The sequence below is a fragment of the Kogia breviceps genome, chromosome 7, assembly GCF_026419965.1.
Source record: "Kogia breviceps isolate mKogBre1 chromosome 7, mKogBre1 haplotype 1, whole genome shotgun sequence".
NCBI classification, from domain to species: domain Eukaryota; kingdom Metazoa; phylum Chordata; class Mammalia; order Artiodactyla; family Physeteridae; genus Kogia; species Kogia breviceps.
Window position 1 is genome coordinate 66,569,541 of NC_081316.1, and position 19,379 is coordinate 66,588,919.

General features: G+C 35.8%; 1 protein-coding gene across 2 annotated transcripts in view; it reads right to left on the reverse strand.

The window, feature by feature from the left end:
- Positions 1–19,379, reverse strand: part of GUCY1A2 (guanylate cyclase 1 soluble subunit alpha 2) — a 477,302-nt gene that overhangs the window by 66,422 nt on the left and 391,501 nt on the right. For both annotated transcript variants that reach the window (XM_067038547.1, XM_059070801.2), the window contains exon 7: positions 10,004–10,158. In XM_067038547.1, coding sequence (XP_066894648.1) covers positions 10,004–10,158 — 155 coding nt within the window. The remainder of the gene's footprint in view (positions 1–10,003; positions 10,159–19,379) is intronic.

The following is a 19,379-nucleotide window of genomic DNA, read 5'->3' on the forward strand; positions in this document are numbered from 1 at the left end:
AATAGGCAGTCTACCTGAAAAAGAATTCAGAATACTGATAGTAAAGATGATCCAAAATCTTGGAAATACAAAAGAGAAAATGCAAGAAACATTTAACAAGGACCTAGAAGAACTAAAGAGGAAATAGGCAATGATGAACAACACAATAAATGAAATTAAAAATACTCTCGATAGGATCAATAGCAGAATAACTGAGGCAGAAGAACGGATAAGTGACCTGGAAGATAAAATAGTGGAAATAATTACTGCAGAGCAGAATAAAGAAAAAAGAATGAAAAGAACTGAGAGCAGTCTCCAAGACATCTGGGAAAATACTAAAGGCACCAATATTCAAATTATAGGGGTATCAGAAGAAGAAGAGAAAAAGAAAGGGACTGAGAAAATATTTGAAGAGATTAGAGTTGGAAACTTCCCTAATATGGGAAAGGAAATAGTTAATCAAGCACAGGAACAGCAGAGAGGCTCATACAGTATAAATCTAAGGGGAAACACGCCAAAAAACATATCGATCAAACTATCAAAAATTAAATACAAAGAAAACATATGAAAAGCAGCAAGGGAAAAATAACAAACAAGGGAATCCCCAAAAGATTAACAGCTGATATTTCAGCAGAAACTCAGCAAGCCAGAAGGGAGTGGCAGGACATATTTAAAGTGATGAAGGAGAAAAACCTACAACCAATATTACTCTACCCAGCAAGGATCTCACAAAGATTTGATGCAGAAATTAAAACCTTTACAGACAAGGAAAAGCTGAGAGTTCAGCCCCACCAAACCAGCTTTAAAACCAATGATAAAGGAACTTCTCTAGGCAAGAAACATGAGAAGGAAAAGACCTACAATAACAAACACAAAACAATTAAGAAAATGGGAATAGGAACATACATATCAATAATTATCTTAAATTTAAATGGATTAAATGATCCCATGAAAAGACACAGACTGGCTGAATCGATACTAAATCAAGACCCATATATATGCTGTCTACAAGAGACCCACTTCAGACCTAGGGACACATACAGACTGAAAGTGAGGGGATGGAAAAATATAGTCCATGCAAATGGAAACCAAAATAAAGCTGGAGTAGCAATTCTCATATCAGACAAAATAGACTTTAAAATAAACACTATTACAGGAGAGAAAGAGGATACTACATAATGATCAAGGGATTGATCCAAGAAGAAGATATAACAATTGTAAATATTTATGCACCCAACATAGGAGCACTTCAATACGTAAGTCAAATACTTAAAAGAGCAAATAACATAAAAGAGGAAATCAACAGTAACAGAATCATAGAATGGGATTTAACACCCCACTTTCACCAACAGACAGATCATCCAACATGAAAATAAATAAGGAGACACAAGCTTTAAATGTTACATTAAACAAGATGGACTTATTTGATATTTATAAGACTATCCATCCAAAAACAACAGAATACACATTTTTCTCAAGTGCGCATGGAATATTCTACAGGATAGATCATATCTTGGGTCACAAATCAAGCCTTGGTAAATTTAAGAAAATTGAAATCAATAAAGTATATTTTCTGACCACAATGCTATGAGGTTAGATATCAACTACAGGAAAAGATCTGTAACAAATACAAACACATGGAGGTTAAACAGTACACTACTTAATAGCGAAGTGATCACTGAAGAAATCAAAGAGGAAATCAAAAAGTACTTAGAAACAAATGACAATGGAGACACGATGACCCAAAACCTATGGGATACAGCAAAAGCAGTTCTAAGAGGGAAGTTTATAGCAATACAATCATACCTTAAGAAACAAGAAACATCTCAAATAAACCACCTAAAGTTGCACCTAAAGCAATTAGAGAAAGAAGATTAAAATAAAACCCCTAAGTTAGCGAAGTAAAGAAATCATAACAATGAGATCAGAAATAAATGAAAAGAAATGAAGGAAATGATAGCAAAGATCAATAAAACTAACAGATGGTTCTTTGAGAAGATAAACAAAATTGATCAACCATTAACCAGATTCATCAAGAAAAAAAGGGAAAAGACTCAAATCAATAGAATTAGAAATGAAAAAGGAGAAGTAACAACTGACAGTGCAGAAATACAAAGGATCATGCGAGATTACTAGAAGCACCTATAAGCCATTAAATTGGACAACCTGGAAAAAATGGACAAATTCTTAGAATTTTACAACCTGCTGTGACTTAACCAGGAAGAAATAGAGAATACAAACAGACCAATCACAAGCACTGAAAATGAAACTGTGATTCAAAATCTTCCAACAAACAAAAGCCCAGGACCATACGGATTCACAGGCGAATTCTATCAAACATTTAGAGAAGAGCTAACACCTAACCTTCTCAAACTCTTCGAAAATATAGCAGAGGGAGGAACACTCCCAAACTCATTCTATGAAGCCACCATCACCCTGCTACCAAAACCAGACAAATATGTCACAAAGAAAGAAAACTACAAGCCAATATCATTGATGAACATAGATGCAAAAATCCTCAACAAAATACAAGCAAACAAAATCCAACAGCACATAAAAGGATAGTACACCATGATCAAGTAGGGTTTATGCCAGGAATGCAAGGATCCTTCAGTATATGCAAATCAATCAACGTGATACACCATATTAAGAAACTGAAGGAGAAAAACCATATGATCATCTCAATAGATGCAGGGAAAGCTTTCAACAACATTCAACAACCATTTATGATAAAAGCCCTGCAGAATGTAGGCATAAAGGGAACTTTCCTCAACATAATAAAGGCTATATATGACAAACCCACAGCAAACATCATCCTCAATGATGAAAAACTGAAACCATTTCCACTAAGATCAGGAGCAAGACAAGGTGGCCCACTCTCACCACTCTTATTCAATATAGCTTTGGAAGTTCTAGCCACATCAATCAGAAAAGAAAAAGAAATAAAAGGAATCCAAATAAGAAAAGAAGAAGTAAAGTTGTCACTGTTTGCAGATGACATGATACTATACATAGATTATCTTAAGGATGCTACCAGAAAACTACTAGAGCTAATCAATGAATTTGGTAAAGTAACAGGATACAAAATTAATGCACAGAAATCTCTGGCATTCCTATACACTAATGATGAAAAATCTGAGGGTGAAATTAAGCAAACACTCCCATTTACCATTGCAACAAAAAGAATAAAATATCTAGGAATAAACCTACCTAAGGAGACAAAAGACCTGTATGCAGAAAATTATAAGACAGTGATGAAAGAAATTAAAGATGATACAAAGAGATGGAGAGATATACCATATTCTTTGATTGGAAGAATCAACATTGTGAAAACGACTCTACTACCAAAAACAATCTACAGATTCAATGCAATCCCTATGAAACTATGAATGGCAGTTTTCACAAAAGTAGAACAAAAAATTTCACAAGTTTTATGGAAATACAAATGTCCCCGAATAGCCAAAGCAATCTTGAGAACGAAAAATGGAGCTTGAGGAATCAGGTTCCGTGGCTTCAGACTATATTACAAAGCTACAGTAATCAAGACAGTATGGTACTGGCACCAAAACAGAAATATAGATCAATAAACAGGATAGAAAGCCCAGAGATATACCCACGCACATATGGTCACCTTATCTTTGATAAAGGAGGCAAGAATATACAGTGGAGAAAAGACAGCCTCTTCAATAAGTGGTGCTGGGAAAACTGGACAGGTACATGTAAAAGTATGAAATTAGAACACTCCCTAACACCACACACAAAAATAAACTCAAAATGGATTAATGACCGAAATGTAAGGCCAGCCACTATAAAACTCTTAGAGGAAAACATAGGCAGAACACTCTATAACATAAATCACAGCAAAATCCTATTTGACCTACCTCCCAGTGAAATGGAAATAAAAACAAAAATAAACAAATGGGACCTAATGAAACTCAAAACTTTTTCACAGCAAAGAAAAACATAAACAAGATGAAAAGACAGCTCTTAGAATGGGAGAAAATGTTTGCAAATGAAGCAACTGACGAAGGATTAATCTCCAAAATTTACAAGCAGCTCATGCAGCTCAATAACAAAAAAAACCCAAACAACCTAATTCAAAAATGGGAAAAAGACCTATATAGACATTTCTCCAAAGAAGATATTCAGATTGCCAACAAACACATCAAAGAATGCTCAACATCATTAATCATTAGAGAAATGCAAATCAGAACTACAATGAGATATCATCTCACACTGGTCAGAATGGTCATCATCAAAAAATCTAGAAACAATAAATGTTGGAGAGGGTGTGGAGAAAAGGAACAGTCTTGCACTGTTGGTGAGAATATGAATTGGTACAGCCACTATGGAGAACAGTATGGAGGTTCCTTAAAAAACTACAAATAGAAATACCATATGACCCAGCAATCCCACTATTGGGCATATACCCTGAGAAAACCATATTTCAAAAAGAGTCTTGTACCAAAATGTTCATTGCAGTTCTATTTACAATAGCCAGAACATGGAAGGAATATAAGTGTCCATCAACAGATGAATGGATAAAGAAGATTTGCCACATATATATAATGGAATATTACTCAGCCATAAAATGAAATGAAATTGAGTTATTTGTAATGAGGTGGATGTATCTAGAGTGTGTCATACAGAGTGAAGTAAGTCAGAAAGAGATAAACAAATACCATTTGCTAACCCATATATATGGAATCTAAAAAAAAAAGTTATGAAGAACCTAGGGGTAAGACAGGAATAAAGTCACAGACCTACAAGAGAATGGACTTGAGGATACGGGGAGGGGAAGGGTAAGCTGTGACAAACTGAGAGAGTGTCATGGACATATATACACTACCAAACATAAAGTAGACAGCTAGTGGGAAGCAGCCGCATAGCACAGCGAGATCAGCTTGGTGCTTTGTGACCACTTAGAGGGGTGGGAAAGGGAGGGTGGGAGGGAGGGAAACACAAGAAGGAAGAGATATGGGAACATATGTATATGTATAACTGATTCACTTTGTTATAAAGCAGAAACTAACACACCATTGTAAAGCAATTATACTCCAATAAAGATGTTAAAAAAAAAAGAATAAAATTAGAAAACTCCCTAACACCATATACAAAAATAAACTCAATATGGATTAAAGACTTAAATGTAAGGCTAAATACTATAAAACTCTTAGAGGAAAACATAGGCACAACACTCTTTGGCATGAATCACAGCAAGATCTTTTTTGACCCATCTCCTAGAGTAAGGAAAATAAAAACAAAAATAAACAAATGAGATCTAATGAAACTTAAAAGCTTCTGCACAGTAAAGGAAACTATCAACAACAGAAAATACAGTCCACAGAAGGAGAAATTATTTGCAAATGATGTGGCCAACAAGGGATTAGTCTCCAAAATATATGAACAGCTCATGCAGCTCTAGGTCAAAGAAAAAAACAAGCAACCCAATCAGAAAATGGGCAGAAGATCTAAACAGATAGCTCTCCAAAGAAGACATACAGATGGCCAAGGAGCATATGAAAAGATGCTCAATATCACTAATCATCAGATAAATGCAAATTGAAACTACAATGAAGTATCATCTCCCATCAGTCGAATGGTCATCATCAAAAAGTCTACCAACAATAGATGCTGGAGTAGGTGTGGAGAAAAGGGAACCCTCCTACACTGTTGGTGGGAACATAAATTGGTACAACTACTATGGAGAACAGTATGGTGGTTCCTTAAAAAACATAAAATAGAACTACCATATGACCCAGCAATCTCACTCCTGGGCATATATCCAGAGAAAACCATAATCCAAAAGGATACAAGCACCCTAATGTTCATTGCAGCACATTTACAATTTCCAAGTCATGGAAGCAAGCTAAATTTCCATCGACAGAGGAATGGATAAAGACGATGTGGTATATATACACAATGGAATATTATTCAGCTCTGAAAAAGAATGAAATAATGCCATTTGCAGCAACATGGATGGACCTAGAGTTTCTCATACTAGGTGAAGTAAGTCAGACAGAGAAAGTAAAATATTATATGGTATCACTTGTATGTGAAATCTAATTTTAAAAAAGATACAGCTGCATAGCACAGGAAGATCAGCTCAGTGCTTTGTGACCACCTAGAGGAGTGGGATAGGGAGGGTGGGGAGGGAGAGGCAAGAGGGAGTGGATATGGGGATATACGTGTATATATATATATATATATATATATATATATATATATATATATATATATATATATATAGCTGATTCACTTTGTTACACAGCAGAAACTAATACAACATTGTAAAGCATTTATACTCCAATAAAGATGTAAAAAAAAAGATAAAAGTGAACTCATTTGCAAAACAGAAGCAGGCTTATAGATATTGAAAACAAACTTATGGTTAACAAAAGGGAGACATGGCACCAGTGGGATAAATCAGGAGCTTGGGATGAATGCCTGCACACTGCTATATGTATAAGATGGATAAACAAAAAAGACCTACTGTATAGCACAGGAAACTCTATTCAATATTCTGTGATAACCTATATGAGAAAAGAATCTAAAAAAGAATGATTATATTTATATGTATAGCTGAATCACTTTGCTGTACAACTGAAACTAACACAACATTGTAAGTCAACTCTACTCCAATGAAAATAAAATATTAAAATAAAAAATTTCAGAAACCTGTCTGAAGATTTCAAAATAAGCAGACAATATTGAACATTTTTCCGTATTTATTTCAGGAAAGAAAATTGGAAATTTCAAGCTATTATGAGCTTAATACACAGTTTAACTTCACAAATTCCTATTTGCTCTAAGAAAGTTCAATTTTATCTCCTCTTAGAGAATGTCCATGAAACATCCACCTGGCATTTCACTTTGAGTATCCAGGGAAAGGGAAGTATACTCTACACTTGTGGATTCATAAATCACTTGTGCTATGTGGAATAGAATAATTATACATAGCTGAAGTGTATAGATTGGTGTATATAAAACCAACAGAAAGCACTTGGGCACAAACACATCCAGAATCTGAAAACCAAGTCACACTGAGATCACATACCTAAATTTAGTTTTCTAGAAACTTACCAGGAACCAAAGTACATTGTTTATAATGGTATCCCAGATAAAAATGGATGTCAAAGGTCATTGAGTCCAATCACTCTTCTGAAGCATGGAAGACAAGTTGAAACAGCAAATGGTTTGGATTCCAGGGTCTCAGTAATTAGCTACATTTCCATCAAGGAAATGGGAATAAGATTACCTGATTTCAAGTACTGGATTGCTGCCCTTCTCACCTCCTAATCTGTTCTCTCTACAACCTTGGAGATATTTTTAAAGTACAAATCTGGTCAAGTCACTCCTCTGCTTAAAACTCTTCAATGTCTTTCTTTGCTCTTAGGGTTAAGTTGAAATCCCTTAGCATGAATTACAGCTTTAGTTGGTCTGACTTCAGTCTATCTCTTCATCTTCATTCTAGTCCACTCCTTCTGTTGCTCTAATATTCTCTTCAGGTCCTTTTGACCTCAGCACTAGTATATTGTAATAAACTGTTTATTTGTATACGTCTGCCATCTGGTGGTCTCCTCCATGAAGGCAAAGATCATATTTATGCTGTTTATTGTTGTAACATTAGTGACTACCATAGTGCTTGAAATATAGTAGGTACTCTACAAGTATTTGTTGAAAGAAGGGAATGAGGGAGGAACCAAGAAACAGATGGAGGAAAAGTGTTATTTTTGAGGATAGACCAAACATAAAAATATTTTTATAAAGTATTATTAAAAATTATAAGATTTGGGACCAGTCAGAGAAAGTATCTTTTATAATCTACCCAGAAGGCAGCTCAATTTGTTCATCTATGTCTCCATTTGTGTTTTGGTGTGGGGGAGTTGGGGGGACACATCATAACAGAACAAAATATTTCAATGCTCACAGTGTTTTAAATGATTCAATTCTTCAGACTTAATTCATCACTAAGGATAATTACAAACTCCATTTGTGTTTTGGTGGGGGGGAGTTGGGGGGACACATCATAACAGAACAAAATATTTCAATGCTCACAGTGTTTTAAATGATTCAATTCTTCAGACTTAATTCATCACTAAGGATAATTACAAACTCCCACCTATGTGAAAAAGATTACTAAAACTCAAAGACAACACCCAAATGCACTGACTCTGTGTGGCTTGTGGGGTTTCCTTTATTGGTCACATGTAGATAAAACCAGCTATAGCAATGATATTTAAGCTCAGGGTATAACTCCTCACATGGTTGACCCATTCTTTACACATCATTTTTTTTAAAATGGAGTTTCTATAAATCTACACTCACTTATACAAACAGGAAACATATGTATTAGCTCCATGATGGGAAAAATCATAACCATGGTAGGAGTATATAGGTAAGGTGGTTGATCTTCAGTGACATTTCCTTACCCCATGGTCTAGAGAACAAAGTGCAGTGATCTAGAGCACTGATCTAGAGAAGCTTCCTAATTCCATTTAATATGGAAATCATTGTCAGATCATATGTATTATGCTCAGAATTGTGTTAGAAAAATTGGGAGAAATTTAAAAGAAGCAAAACCCTTATATAAATACCTAAAAATGACATATAGTTCTTAAGCAACTTTATCTTGATTTTATATTTGTAATTTCTTCCCCTTTCTCATGTGCTCCTCAGGAATCTGGAAATACTTGTCTTTTATCTAAGAAACCTTAACTTCCCTCTGTATAGATGTGGTATCAAAAGCTTCAAAGTGTCACCATTTTGTTTGTTATAAATCAACATTTATTATCTGTGTATTTAAAGTTTCTGCTTCTGGGTTTTTTTTGTTATCCTGGATTAACATGGTAGTCATGCTAATAAAAATATCCATGGTTACCATTTCTACCTTACAGTTTTACAATGTGATTTCTAAGTCATTTAAATCATGGAACTAATGAAATCACTTGTACACCAAAGCTTAGCATTAAGCCAAAGTCTACCAAGTTGGACATATTCATACTATTTTCTTAGTATAGAGATATTTATCTTATCAGTACATTTATTCATTAATTTGATAAATATTTATAGAGTGCTTATTATGTGCTAAATTTTTTTGGTAAGTTTTGGAGATATAACGATGAGCCAAAATGACTTGGTCTCTGCCCATATGGCACTTAATAGCTAATGCCTGGAGCTTGACATCTATCAGGCACAAAACAAGGATGACTTCAGCTGTCAAAATGTGTAGAGTTGTCAAATATGACCTTTAAGATAAATAGAGTTTGAAGTTTTACTCTGTACCCAGTATATATTTAACTTTAGAGAATCCCTATTTATATTTGTTATTTAGAAGAATAAAAACAGACAATTATCTTTTCTATCTTATACCTTTGATTTCTATAAACATTGAGAAACATTTTGAAAATGTTAGGATTTCTAGTGTGTGGCAGACCCTTAACATTTGCTCTCCTGTATTTTTTTTTTTTTTTTTTTTTTTAATTTTTGGCTGCATTGGGTCTTTGTTGCTGTGCGCAGGCTTTCTCTAGCGGTGGCGAGAGGGGGTTACTCTTCATTCAGGTGCACAGGCTTCTCATTGTGGTGGCTTCTCTTGTGCAATATGCACTTTAAGCATGCGGGCTTCAGTAATTGTGGCACGTGGGCTTAGTTGCTCCACGGCATGTAAGATCTTCCTGGACCAGGGCTTGAACCCATGTCCCCTGCACTGACAGGTGGATTCTTAACCACTCTGCCACCAGGGAAAACCCTGCTCTCCTGTATTTTAAACAGGAATACCTAAGGAGAACAGAAACTATGGGAAATGACAAACCTCCATTTACCTCAGTCAAGTCAGGTTTTCCATATACTTTCTTAGGGTGCAAATTAAATTTTGTGTCATAATTGCTCTCTTTCAGACTGGATGGATCTACTCATATTATCTTAGATAATAACAGAATCAAGAAAAAAATAGAGTCTCACAAGTGACAGGCTATTAGTATAACGCAATGCCAAAGACAGGGGGAGAAGGCCAAAGAACACTTACTGGTAAGTGGTTGGGCTGACATTGATGCGTCGAGGGTGACTTCCCGATTCGAATTTGCTTGCCAGAGTGACATTATTTCCAAACAGGCAATATCGTGGCATTCTTACCCCAACAACTCCAGCCAGCACAGAGCCTGAGTGAATGCCTATTCTCATCTAAAAAAGAAAAAGAAAATGATATATTTATGTTTTCATTTGGTATGTGATTATTTTAATAAGAGGTACTGCTGAACCATTAAACTCCTAGCTCCTCAAAGATAGGGACTGGGGCCTTGGTCATTTTTGTGAGCCAAATATCTGGACTATTATATCAATAGTATCAATAAACATGGATGGTGTGAAATAAATGAACAAATGGATTAATTATAAGAAAAACAACTACATTTAATTTTCTGTTGTAACACACTAAATCCAGTTGTGTTACAATTTAAATCAGGTTTTATTTGTACCTAGTATGCTCTAATAAATGGAAAATGTATTATTATCCCTCCAGTTATTCTAACATAAAACCCTATTTTTTCCTTCATAGCATTAAACACAATTGTAAATTAAATATTTATATTTCTGTTTATCTGTTCCTTTAAAATATTTTTCTCTGTTTATTTTAGATCACTTCTATTTCCAAATTTACTAATCTTTTCTTTGGTAACACCTTATCTGTTGCTAATCACATCCAGTGTATTTTTCTTCTTAGATATAGTGATTTTCCTTTCTCAAAGTTCAATGTGAACTTTTTAAAAAAAATCTTGCAGGTATCAAATTAAATTTTGAATATATGGAATACAATTAAAATAACTGTTTTAATATTTTTGTCTGCTAATTCTAACATATGCTCCAGTTCTGTATCAATTTTGTTTCAGTGATTTTTCTCATTATTATAGGTCATATTTTTCAGCTTTTCTGAATGCCTAGTAAATTTTGGTTGGGTGTTAGGTATCATGAATTGGCTTTTTTGAGTGCTGGATATTTTTTATATTCTTATAAATATTCTTGAGCTTTGTCCTGGGATGCAGTCAAGGTACTTGGAAAGTTTTTTTCATTTTTTCCTTTCAAGTCTTGCTTTTTAAAATTTTTTAGGCAAGTCTTGAGCTATGTTTCATGTAGGGCTAATTATCCCCTACTAATGAGGCAAGAACCCTCTGAGTTCTATACCCAATGCTTATGATTTATGAGGTTTTCCAGTTTTCCTGATGGGTTCTGGCATTTTTTCCAAGTCTTGTGTGAGTTCAAGGAAATTTTTCTCTAATCCTTTCAGGTGTTTTTCCCTGTTGGGTTCAGGTAGTTTTCTCACATACAAACAACAATCAGTAAGTTAAGGAACATATAGGAAGCTCCTTGGAAGATCTCTGGTGGTCTTTTTGCACCTCTCTCCTAAGTGGTACTCTGTCTGTGAATTCTAGCTTTTTTTGCTCTCCATAGACTCTCAGCTTCATCTCTTCAACTTTGGGAGTTTGTTGGGTTCCTCCTGATTTGTCCTTCCCTGCACTGCAGCTTGAATGTACCCCAAAGAAATACACCAGGGAAATCATGTTTCATTTTGTTCCCTGTCTCTCAGGCATCATTGTCTTCCATTGCCTAATGTCCAATGTCATGAAACTGTCCTTTGGCACATTTTGTCCAGATTTTTAATTGTTGATGGTGGGAGTGTAAACCCAGCCTGTTCTTTCATATTGTCTGGGAGAAGAAATGAGATGTACTTTTTTTAAAGAACACAAACTATCTTAAAACTTTAGGCCTATTTCTGATGAGAGATTGTCTGTTTGGATTTAAAGACAAAAAAAAATGTAATTGTTATTGCAAGTTCTTATGCCTGATTCACAGTAAGGCCAAATGACCCAAAACATTGGAGTTGGGGGTAGAGAAAGGTTTATTGCAGAGTGATGGAAGAATACGTGTGACTCATGCTCTAAAAAAAACCTGAGGTCCCTGAAGGGTTTTAGTAAAGCATTTTTAAAAGCCAGGTGAGTGAGGGGGGTTGCAGGGTATGTGATCAGCTCATGCACAATTCTCTGATTGGATGATGGTGAGGTAACAGGGAGGTGTAGCAAGGGTTAACATTATCAGTCCTTAGTCTCCAAGAGGACTGGTGCTATGTGCTCATGGTCATGAAGTAGTTAACTTCTTCCATTTGGTGGGGAGTTTTCACATCTGTAAAACAACTCAGGGAATATGCATCAAATACTGCTATTTAGGTACTTCAGAGAGGAGTTATCACAGAGGATATGGGGAAGGCCTCTCTTGGGAAGGCCTCATAGTGTCTTGCTCAATTACATAATGAATGGTAGTATTCCTTATAAACAAACATAATGCACTTTTCTCTAAAATTAGCGAAGCATTTTGAAAAATTTTATTATATTTCTTTGCTTTCAGAAGGTCTATTGATATTAAATTACCTTGTGAAACATAAGATTGCCTAAAAACACCCATACCTTAAATACTAAGATTGTCATGTTGGACCTGTGATCTTTTTAAGCAGTAAAAGAGCAGAAATGAGTATCAAACTGACACATTTTACAGCCTCTATGTTCTGTGCTTTTAGTCTGAGAAGAAGACTCCATACTCCACCAACTATACTGAAGGCTTATATGGTTCCACCCCTGCCTCTTTTCAAAAGACCTGAGGCTGTTCTTTTTTTTTTGAAACTAAATTGTCATAATAAGAATTATTATAATCTAAAAAGCCTGAAGATAAAAACCCTGGTATTTTTGAGAAGGTGAATGGAGAAATGGTTATTTTTTAAAAATGCTTATCTCTTAGAAGACTACCTTAAAACATACACAAGAATATCAACAAACACAAAAATAGCACAGATTCGCTGTTACTGTCACTATAATGGAACAGGACTCAGAAAAAGTATTTACTCTTGGATATAAGGAGATACCATTGAGAACTTCCAAGCTGAATAATCAGACTACATTTTCTTTTACATTTCTTTCAACAACTTCTTGAGATTTCCCAGGAGGAGTTGTTACCTTAAAAAGAAGTCACTGATTGCCACATTCAGAATCTGCCTCTTGCATCTAGCAGTTAGACAAAATAGAGAGCTACTTTTATTTTTTTAACATTCTTATTGGAGTATAATTGTTTTACAATGGTGTGTTAGTTTCTGTTTTATAACAAAGTAAATCAGTTATACATATACATATATCCACATATCTCCTCCCTCTTACATCTCCCTCCTACCCTCCCTACCCCACCCCTCTAGGTGGTCACAAAGCACCGAGCTGATCTCCTTGTGCTATGCAGCTGCTTTCCACTAGCTATCTTTTTTATATTTGGTAGTGGATATATGTCCATGCCACTCTCTCACTTCGTCGCAGCTTACCCTTCTCCCTCCCTGTGTCTTCAAGTCCATTCTCTAAGTCTGCATCGTTATTCCTGTCCTGCCCCTAGGTTCTTCAGAACCTTCTTTTTTTTTTTTTTTTTTTGTTAGATTCCATACATATGTTTTAGCATACGGTATTTGCTTTTCTCTCTCTAACTTACTTCACTCTGTATGACAGACACAAGGTCCATCCACCTCACTACAAATAACTCAATTTTGTTTCTTTTTATGGCTAATATTCCATTGTATATATGTGCCACATCTTTAGGGAGCTATTTTTAACTGTCAATGAGAGATTTAGATTCATTTTGGCAAGATTAAAATTTATTTACTTGGTTAACCAAGCAGTAACGTTTGCATCCATCTGGTCAGTATACTCTAGCTAAAGAGGATTGTTTTGCACTAAACCAGTGGTTGTCAGCTGGGGCCATCTGTGCCCCTCAGTGGACATTTGACAATGTCTTGAGACATTTTTTTATTTTCACACCTGGGATGGAGAGCTATTATTGGCATCTATTCAGTAGAACTAGAGATTCCTAGGACACCTTCCCCATGTGAAAGAATTTTCCAGTTCAAAATATCAATAGCGCTGAGGTTGAGAAACCTGCATTAAACAGACAACTTATAAACACTTAGCAGAGCAACACACACACACACACACACACACACACACACACACACACACAAATAAATGCTTTAATAAGATCAATGCTTTGGTAAATAACACTAGACTTCACTTTTTAGAGAAAGTTCATGAAAAAACTGTGTTTGTACTAGGAATTTATTGAAAAACACAATAACTTTAGGATTATCTTGAGGTTAGGATATCTATTACTCAATCTCCCATACCTATATGAAATGTATGAAATAATGCAAAACTCTGGGAAATATCAAAATCTCCAGTAATCAAAGGGTTCAGTTATTCTCATAATACTTTACTGATTATTTATTTGCCAAGACACATAAACAACTGCATTTCTAGATAACATGCCTCCTACAGCTCTTAAAAATGGAAGGCTTATATAGTTCAACCTCAGCTAGTCAAAACTTATCTGATTTAGTAAAGAAGGAACGTTACGGTTGGGAGGGCAGCACAGATCCTTTAGTCCAGCTCCCTCATTTTACAAATAAACTGAAGTCAAGAGGAGCACAATGAAGAGAGCAAATTAGTGTTTAGGCCAGCTGTAGACCATAGGTCAGTTGGCTCTGGGTTCTGTAAACTATAAAAAACACCCAAATTAAAAAGGTCCTCAGTTTGTTTCTACAAGGCCCATCAGACTAAGTCTTACTTTTGGGAAAGCCAGAGGGTTATAGAAAATATAGACTCCACTCTTACAGGGCACACACAAAATCTCACACTCTGGGACCCAGAGCAGAAGCAGTAATTTGAAAGGAGCTTGGATCAGATCCACCTACTGATTTTGGAGACCCTCCAGAGAGGCAGGAGACAACTGGAGCTTACCCTGGGGACATAAACACAGGTGGCAGCACTTTTGGGGAACTCTTTGTATGAGTAGGATGATGGTGATGGCAAGCAGCATTTTGGAATCCTCCATCTGGCTTATTAGCACTAGGACCCAGCCCTGCCCACTAGCCTGTCTGCACCAAGAGCAGGACACGTCAAGCCAAGCAGCTAGATGAGCAGGGACACAGGGCTACCCACCAGCAGGCCAGCTGCCTTAAGACCACCTGTGTCCACAGACACTCTGGGACCAAGTCTGGCCTCCAACTGACAGACAACTATTCCAAGACCACCAGGGCTTTGCAGCCAGAGACCACTCTAGACTGAGCTCTTCCTACCAGTAGGCTAACATCAGCTTCAAAATTCTCCTGGGACCAGGCCTTACCTCTGCCTACCAGTGAACAGACACCAGCATCAGGGCTATTACAGTCACACAGCTTGCTGTGTCAGGAACCAGCCCACTCACCAGCAGGCTGCACCAGCTCAAGGACCCCTTGGGCCCCAGCCTCACCTGCCAGCAGGACAAAACCAGCTCTGGGGCAATGTTGCACCCCACAACCCCCAGGATCCAGCCCCACCCACTAGCAGACTGACACAGGCTTTGGGATACCTCAGCTGCAAGCAACTGTGTCAGAAATCAGCCCAGCCCATCAGCAGGCTGACACTAGATCTGGAACCCCCAATTCCACAACTACCAAATGTGGAATCAAGCTCCACCCTCCAGTGGGCTGGCAGTAGCCCTGGGCACCCCCAGAGCCCTGCAGCTAGCCACTCTGTGACCTTACCCTGCTTGCCAGTGGCTGGTAGGCTGTAAACTGACAAGACCAAGGCCTGTCATGCCTACCAGATCACATACAGCAGTCAGCCAGCCACAATAGAATGACTTACATAGCCCACACAGGAGGCACCCCTAGAGCATAGAGATCTGGTGACCAGAGCAGAGTGCACTGCTAGGAACATAGAAAATCTCCTACACAAGGCTATTTCTCCAAGGTGGGGAAATGCAACCAACCTACTAAAGACATAGAAATAAAAACAGCAAATTAGGCAAAATGAGGCAGTAGAAGATTATGATCCAAAGAAAGGCAAAAGATAAAACCCCAGGAAAACTAAGAGAAGTTGAGATAAGCAATCTACCTGATAAAAAAGAAAATTACTGACCAATATCACTGATGAACATAGACGCAAAAACCAATCAACAAAATATTAGCAAACAGAATTCAAAAAGATGATACACCATGATCAAGTGGGATTTATCACAGGCCTGCAAAGATGGCTCAATATCTGTGAATCAACCAATGTGACACACCATATTAACAAACAAGAAGTGGTGTGATGAATTGGGAGATTGGGACTGACATATATACACTAATATGTATAAGATGGATAACTAATAAGAACCTGTTGTATTAAAAAATAAATAAAATTCAAAAAAATCATATGATCATCTAAGGAGATGCAGAAAAAGTTTTTGACAAAATTCAACAATGATTTATGATAATAAAACTTTCAACAGAGTGGTTATTGAGTGAACATACTTCAACATAATAAGGACCATATGTGACAAACCCATGGCCAACATTACACTCAACAGTGAAAAGCTGAAAGTATTTCCTCTAAGATTAGGAACAAGACAAGGATGCCTACCTGTGCCACTTTTATTCAACATACTATTAGAAGCCCTAGCCACAGAAATCACACAAGAAAAATAAATAAAGGATTCCAAATTGGAAAGGAAGAAGTGAAACTGTCACTGTTTGCAGATGACATGATATTATACATAGAAAATCCTAAAGATGCCACCAAAACCTATATATATAACTCATCAATGGATTCAGTCAAGTTGCAGGAGAAAAAATTAAAATACAGAATTTTTTTGCATTTCTATACTCTAACAACAAAGTATCAGATAAATTAAGAAAACACTCCCATTTATTATTGCATTAAAAAGAATAAAATACCTAGGCATAAATCTAACCAAGGAAGTAAAAGACCCATACTCAGAAAACTAAAAGACTCTGATAAAAGAAATTGAGGAAGACACAAACAGATGGAAAGATATACTATTTTCATGGATTGGAAGATTGAATATTGTTAAAATGATCATACTACTCAAGTCAATCTACAGATCAATGGGATTCCTATCAAAATGTCAATGGCATTTGTGGAAACACCAAAGACTCTGAATATCCAAAATAATCTTGAGAAAGAAGAACAAAGCTGAGGGTATCATATTCCTGATTTTGAACTGATTTGAACAGTAGTCAAAACAGTACAATACTGGCAGAAAAGAGACACATAAATCAATGGAACAGAGTAGGGAGCCTAGAAATAAACCCATTCTTATTTTCATGCAAGAATATGCAATGAGAAAAAGACAGCCTCTACAATAAATGGTGTTACATGAAAAAGAATCAGACTGGACAACTCTCTCAGACCATGTAGAAAAAAACTCAAAATGGATTGAAGACTGAATTTAAGAACTAAAACCATAAAATTTCTAGAAGAAAACATAGGCAGTAGGTTCTTTGACATTAGTCTTAGTAATTACTTTTTGAATATGTCTCCTCAGGCAAGGGAAGCAAAAGCATGAATAGAGAAACAGTACTACATCAAACAAAAAAGACTTGCACAGAGAAGGAAAAGATCAACAGAAGGAAAAGAACACTTACTCAATGGGAGAAGCTATCTGCAAGTGATATATCTAGTAAGGAGTTAATATCCAAAATACACAAAGAACTCATAAAACTCAACATCAAAACAACAACCCAATTAAAAAAATAGGCAGAGGATCTGAATAGGTATTTTCCAAGGAAGACACACAGATGGCCAACAGGCACATAAAAAAGATGCTAATCATCAGGGAAGTGCAAATCAAAACGACAATAATATATCACCTCATACCTGTCCAAATGGCTTTTATCAAAAAGACAGCAAGTAACAATTGTTGGAATGAATGTGGAGAAAAGGGAATGCTTGTGCACTGTTGGTGAGAATGTAAAATGGTGCAGCCACTACAGAAAACAGTATGGAGATTTCACAAAAATTTTAAAATAGAACTATCATGTGATTCAGAAATTCCACTCCTGGCTATTTATCTAAAGAAAATGAAAACATAAATTAGAAAAGATATATGTATCCCAAATATTAATTGCAACATTATTTACAATAGCTAAGATATGGAGCAACCTAAGTATTAATCACCAGATGATGGATAAAGAAGCTATGAGATATATGTATAAATACACACACACATATATAAAATAAATATATAATGAGTATATTATATATTTACTTATAATATAAACACATAAAATCTATATTTTAATGTATATTGTATATTTTACAATATTATATATTTATATATAAATAAAATAAATATAAAATAAATAAATAACATGGAATATTACTCAGCCATAAAAAAAAAGAAATTTCACATGTGTGACAACATGGATGGACCTAGAGGTTATTATGCTAAGTGAAATAAGACCAATTGAGAAAGACACTGTATGATTTCACTATATATGGAATCTAAAGAACAAAATATATGAACAAACAGAAAACAAGTTACAGATACAGAGAAGAGTGTTGTGGGGAGAGGTAAGAAATAGGTGAGGGAGGTTAAGAGGTATAAACGTCCAGTTGCAATATAAACGAGTCACAATATAAATATATAGTGTGGGCCTGATTGCTCCAGCTCCATTTTTCTTTCTCAAGAGTGCTTTGGCTATTTGGGGTCTTTTGTTTCCATACAAATTGTGCAGTTTTTTGTTCTAGTTCTGTGAAAAATGCCATTCATAGTTTCATAGGGATTGCATTGAATCTGTAGATTGCTGTGGGTAGTATAGTCATTTTCACAATGTTAATTCTTCCACTCCAAGAGCATGATATAACTCTCCATCTGTTTGTATCATCTTTCATTTCTTTCATCAGTGTCTCATAGTTTTCTTTTTCCTCCTTAGGTAGGCATATACCTAAGTATTTTATTCTTTTTGTTGCAAGCTTAAATGGGATTTTTCCCCTTAATTTCTATTTTAGATATTTAATCATTAGTGTATAGGGATGCAAGAGATTTCTGTGCATTAATTTTGTATCCTGCTACTCTACCAAATTCATTGATTAGCTCTAGTAGTTTTCTGGTAGCACCTTTAGGATTCTCTATGTATAGTATCATGTCATCTACAAAGAGTGACAATTTTATTTCTTTTATTCTGATTTGAATTCCTTCTATTTCTTTTTCTTCTCTGATTGCTGTCGCTAAGGCTATAGTAATCAGGAGAGTATGGTACTGGCAAAAAAACAGAAACATAGATCAATGGAACAGAATAGAAAGCCCAGAGATAAATCCATACACATACGGTCACCTTATCTTTAATAAAGGAGGCAAGACTACACTATGGAGAAAAGACAGCCTCTTCAATAAGTGGTTCTGGGCAAACTGGACAGCTACATGTAAAAGAATGAAATTAGAACACTTCCTAACACCATACACAAAAATAAACTCCAAATGTATTAAATACCTAAATGTAAGGCCACACACTCTAAAACTCTTAGAAGAAAACATAGGCAGAACACTCTATGACATAAATC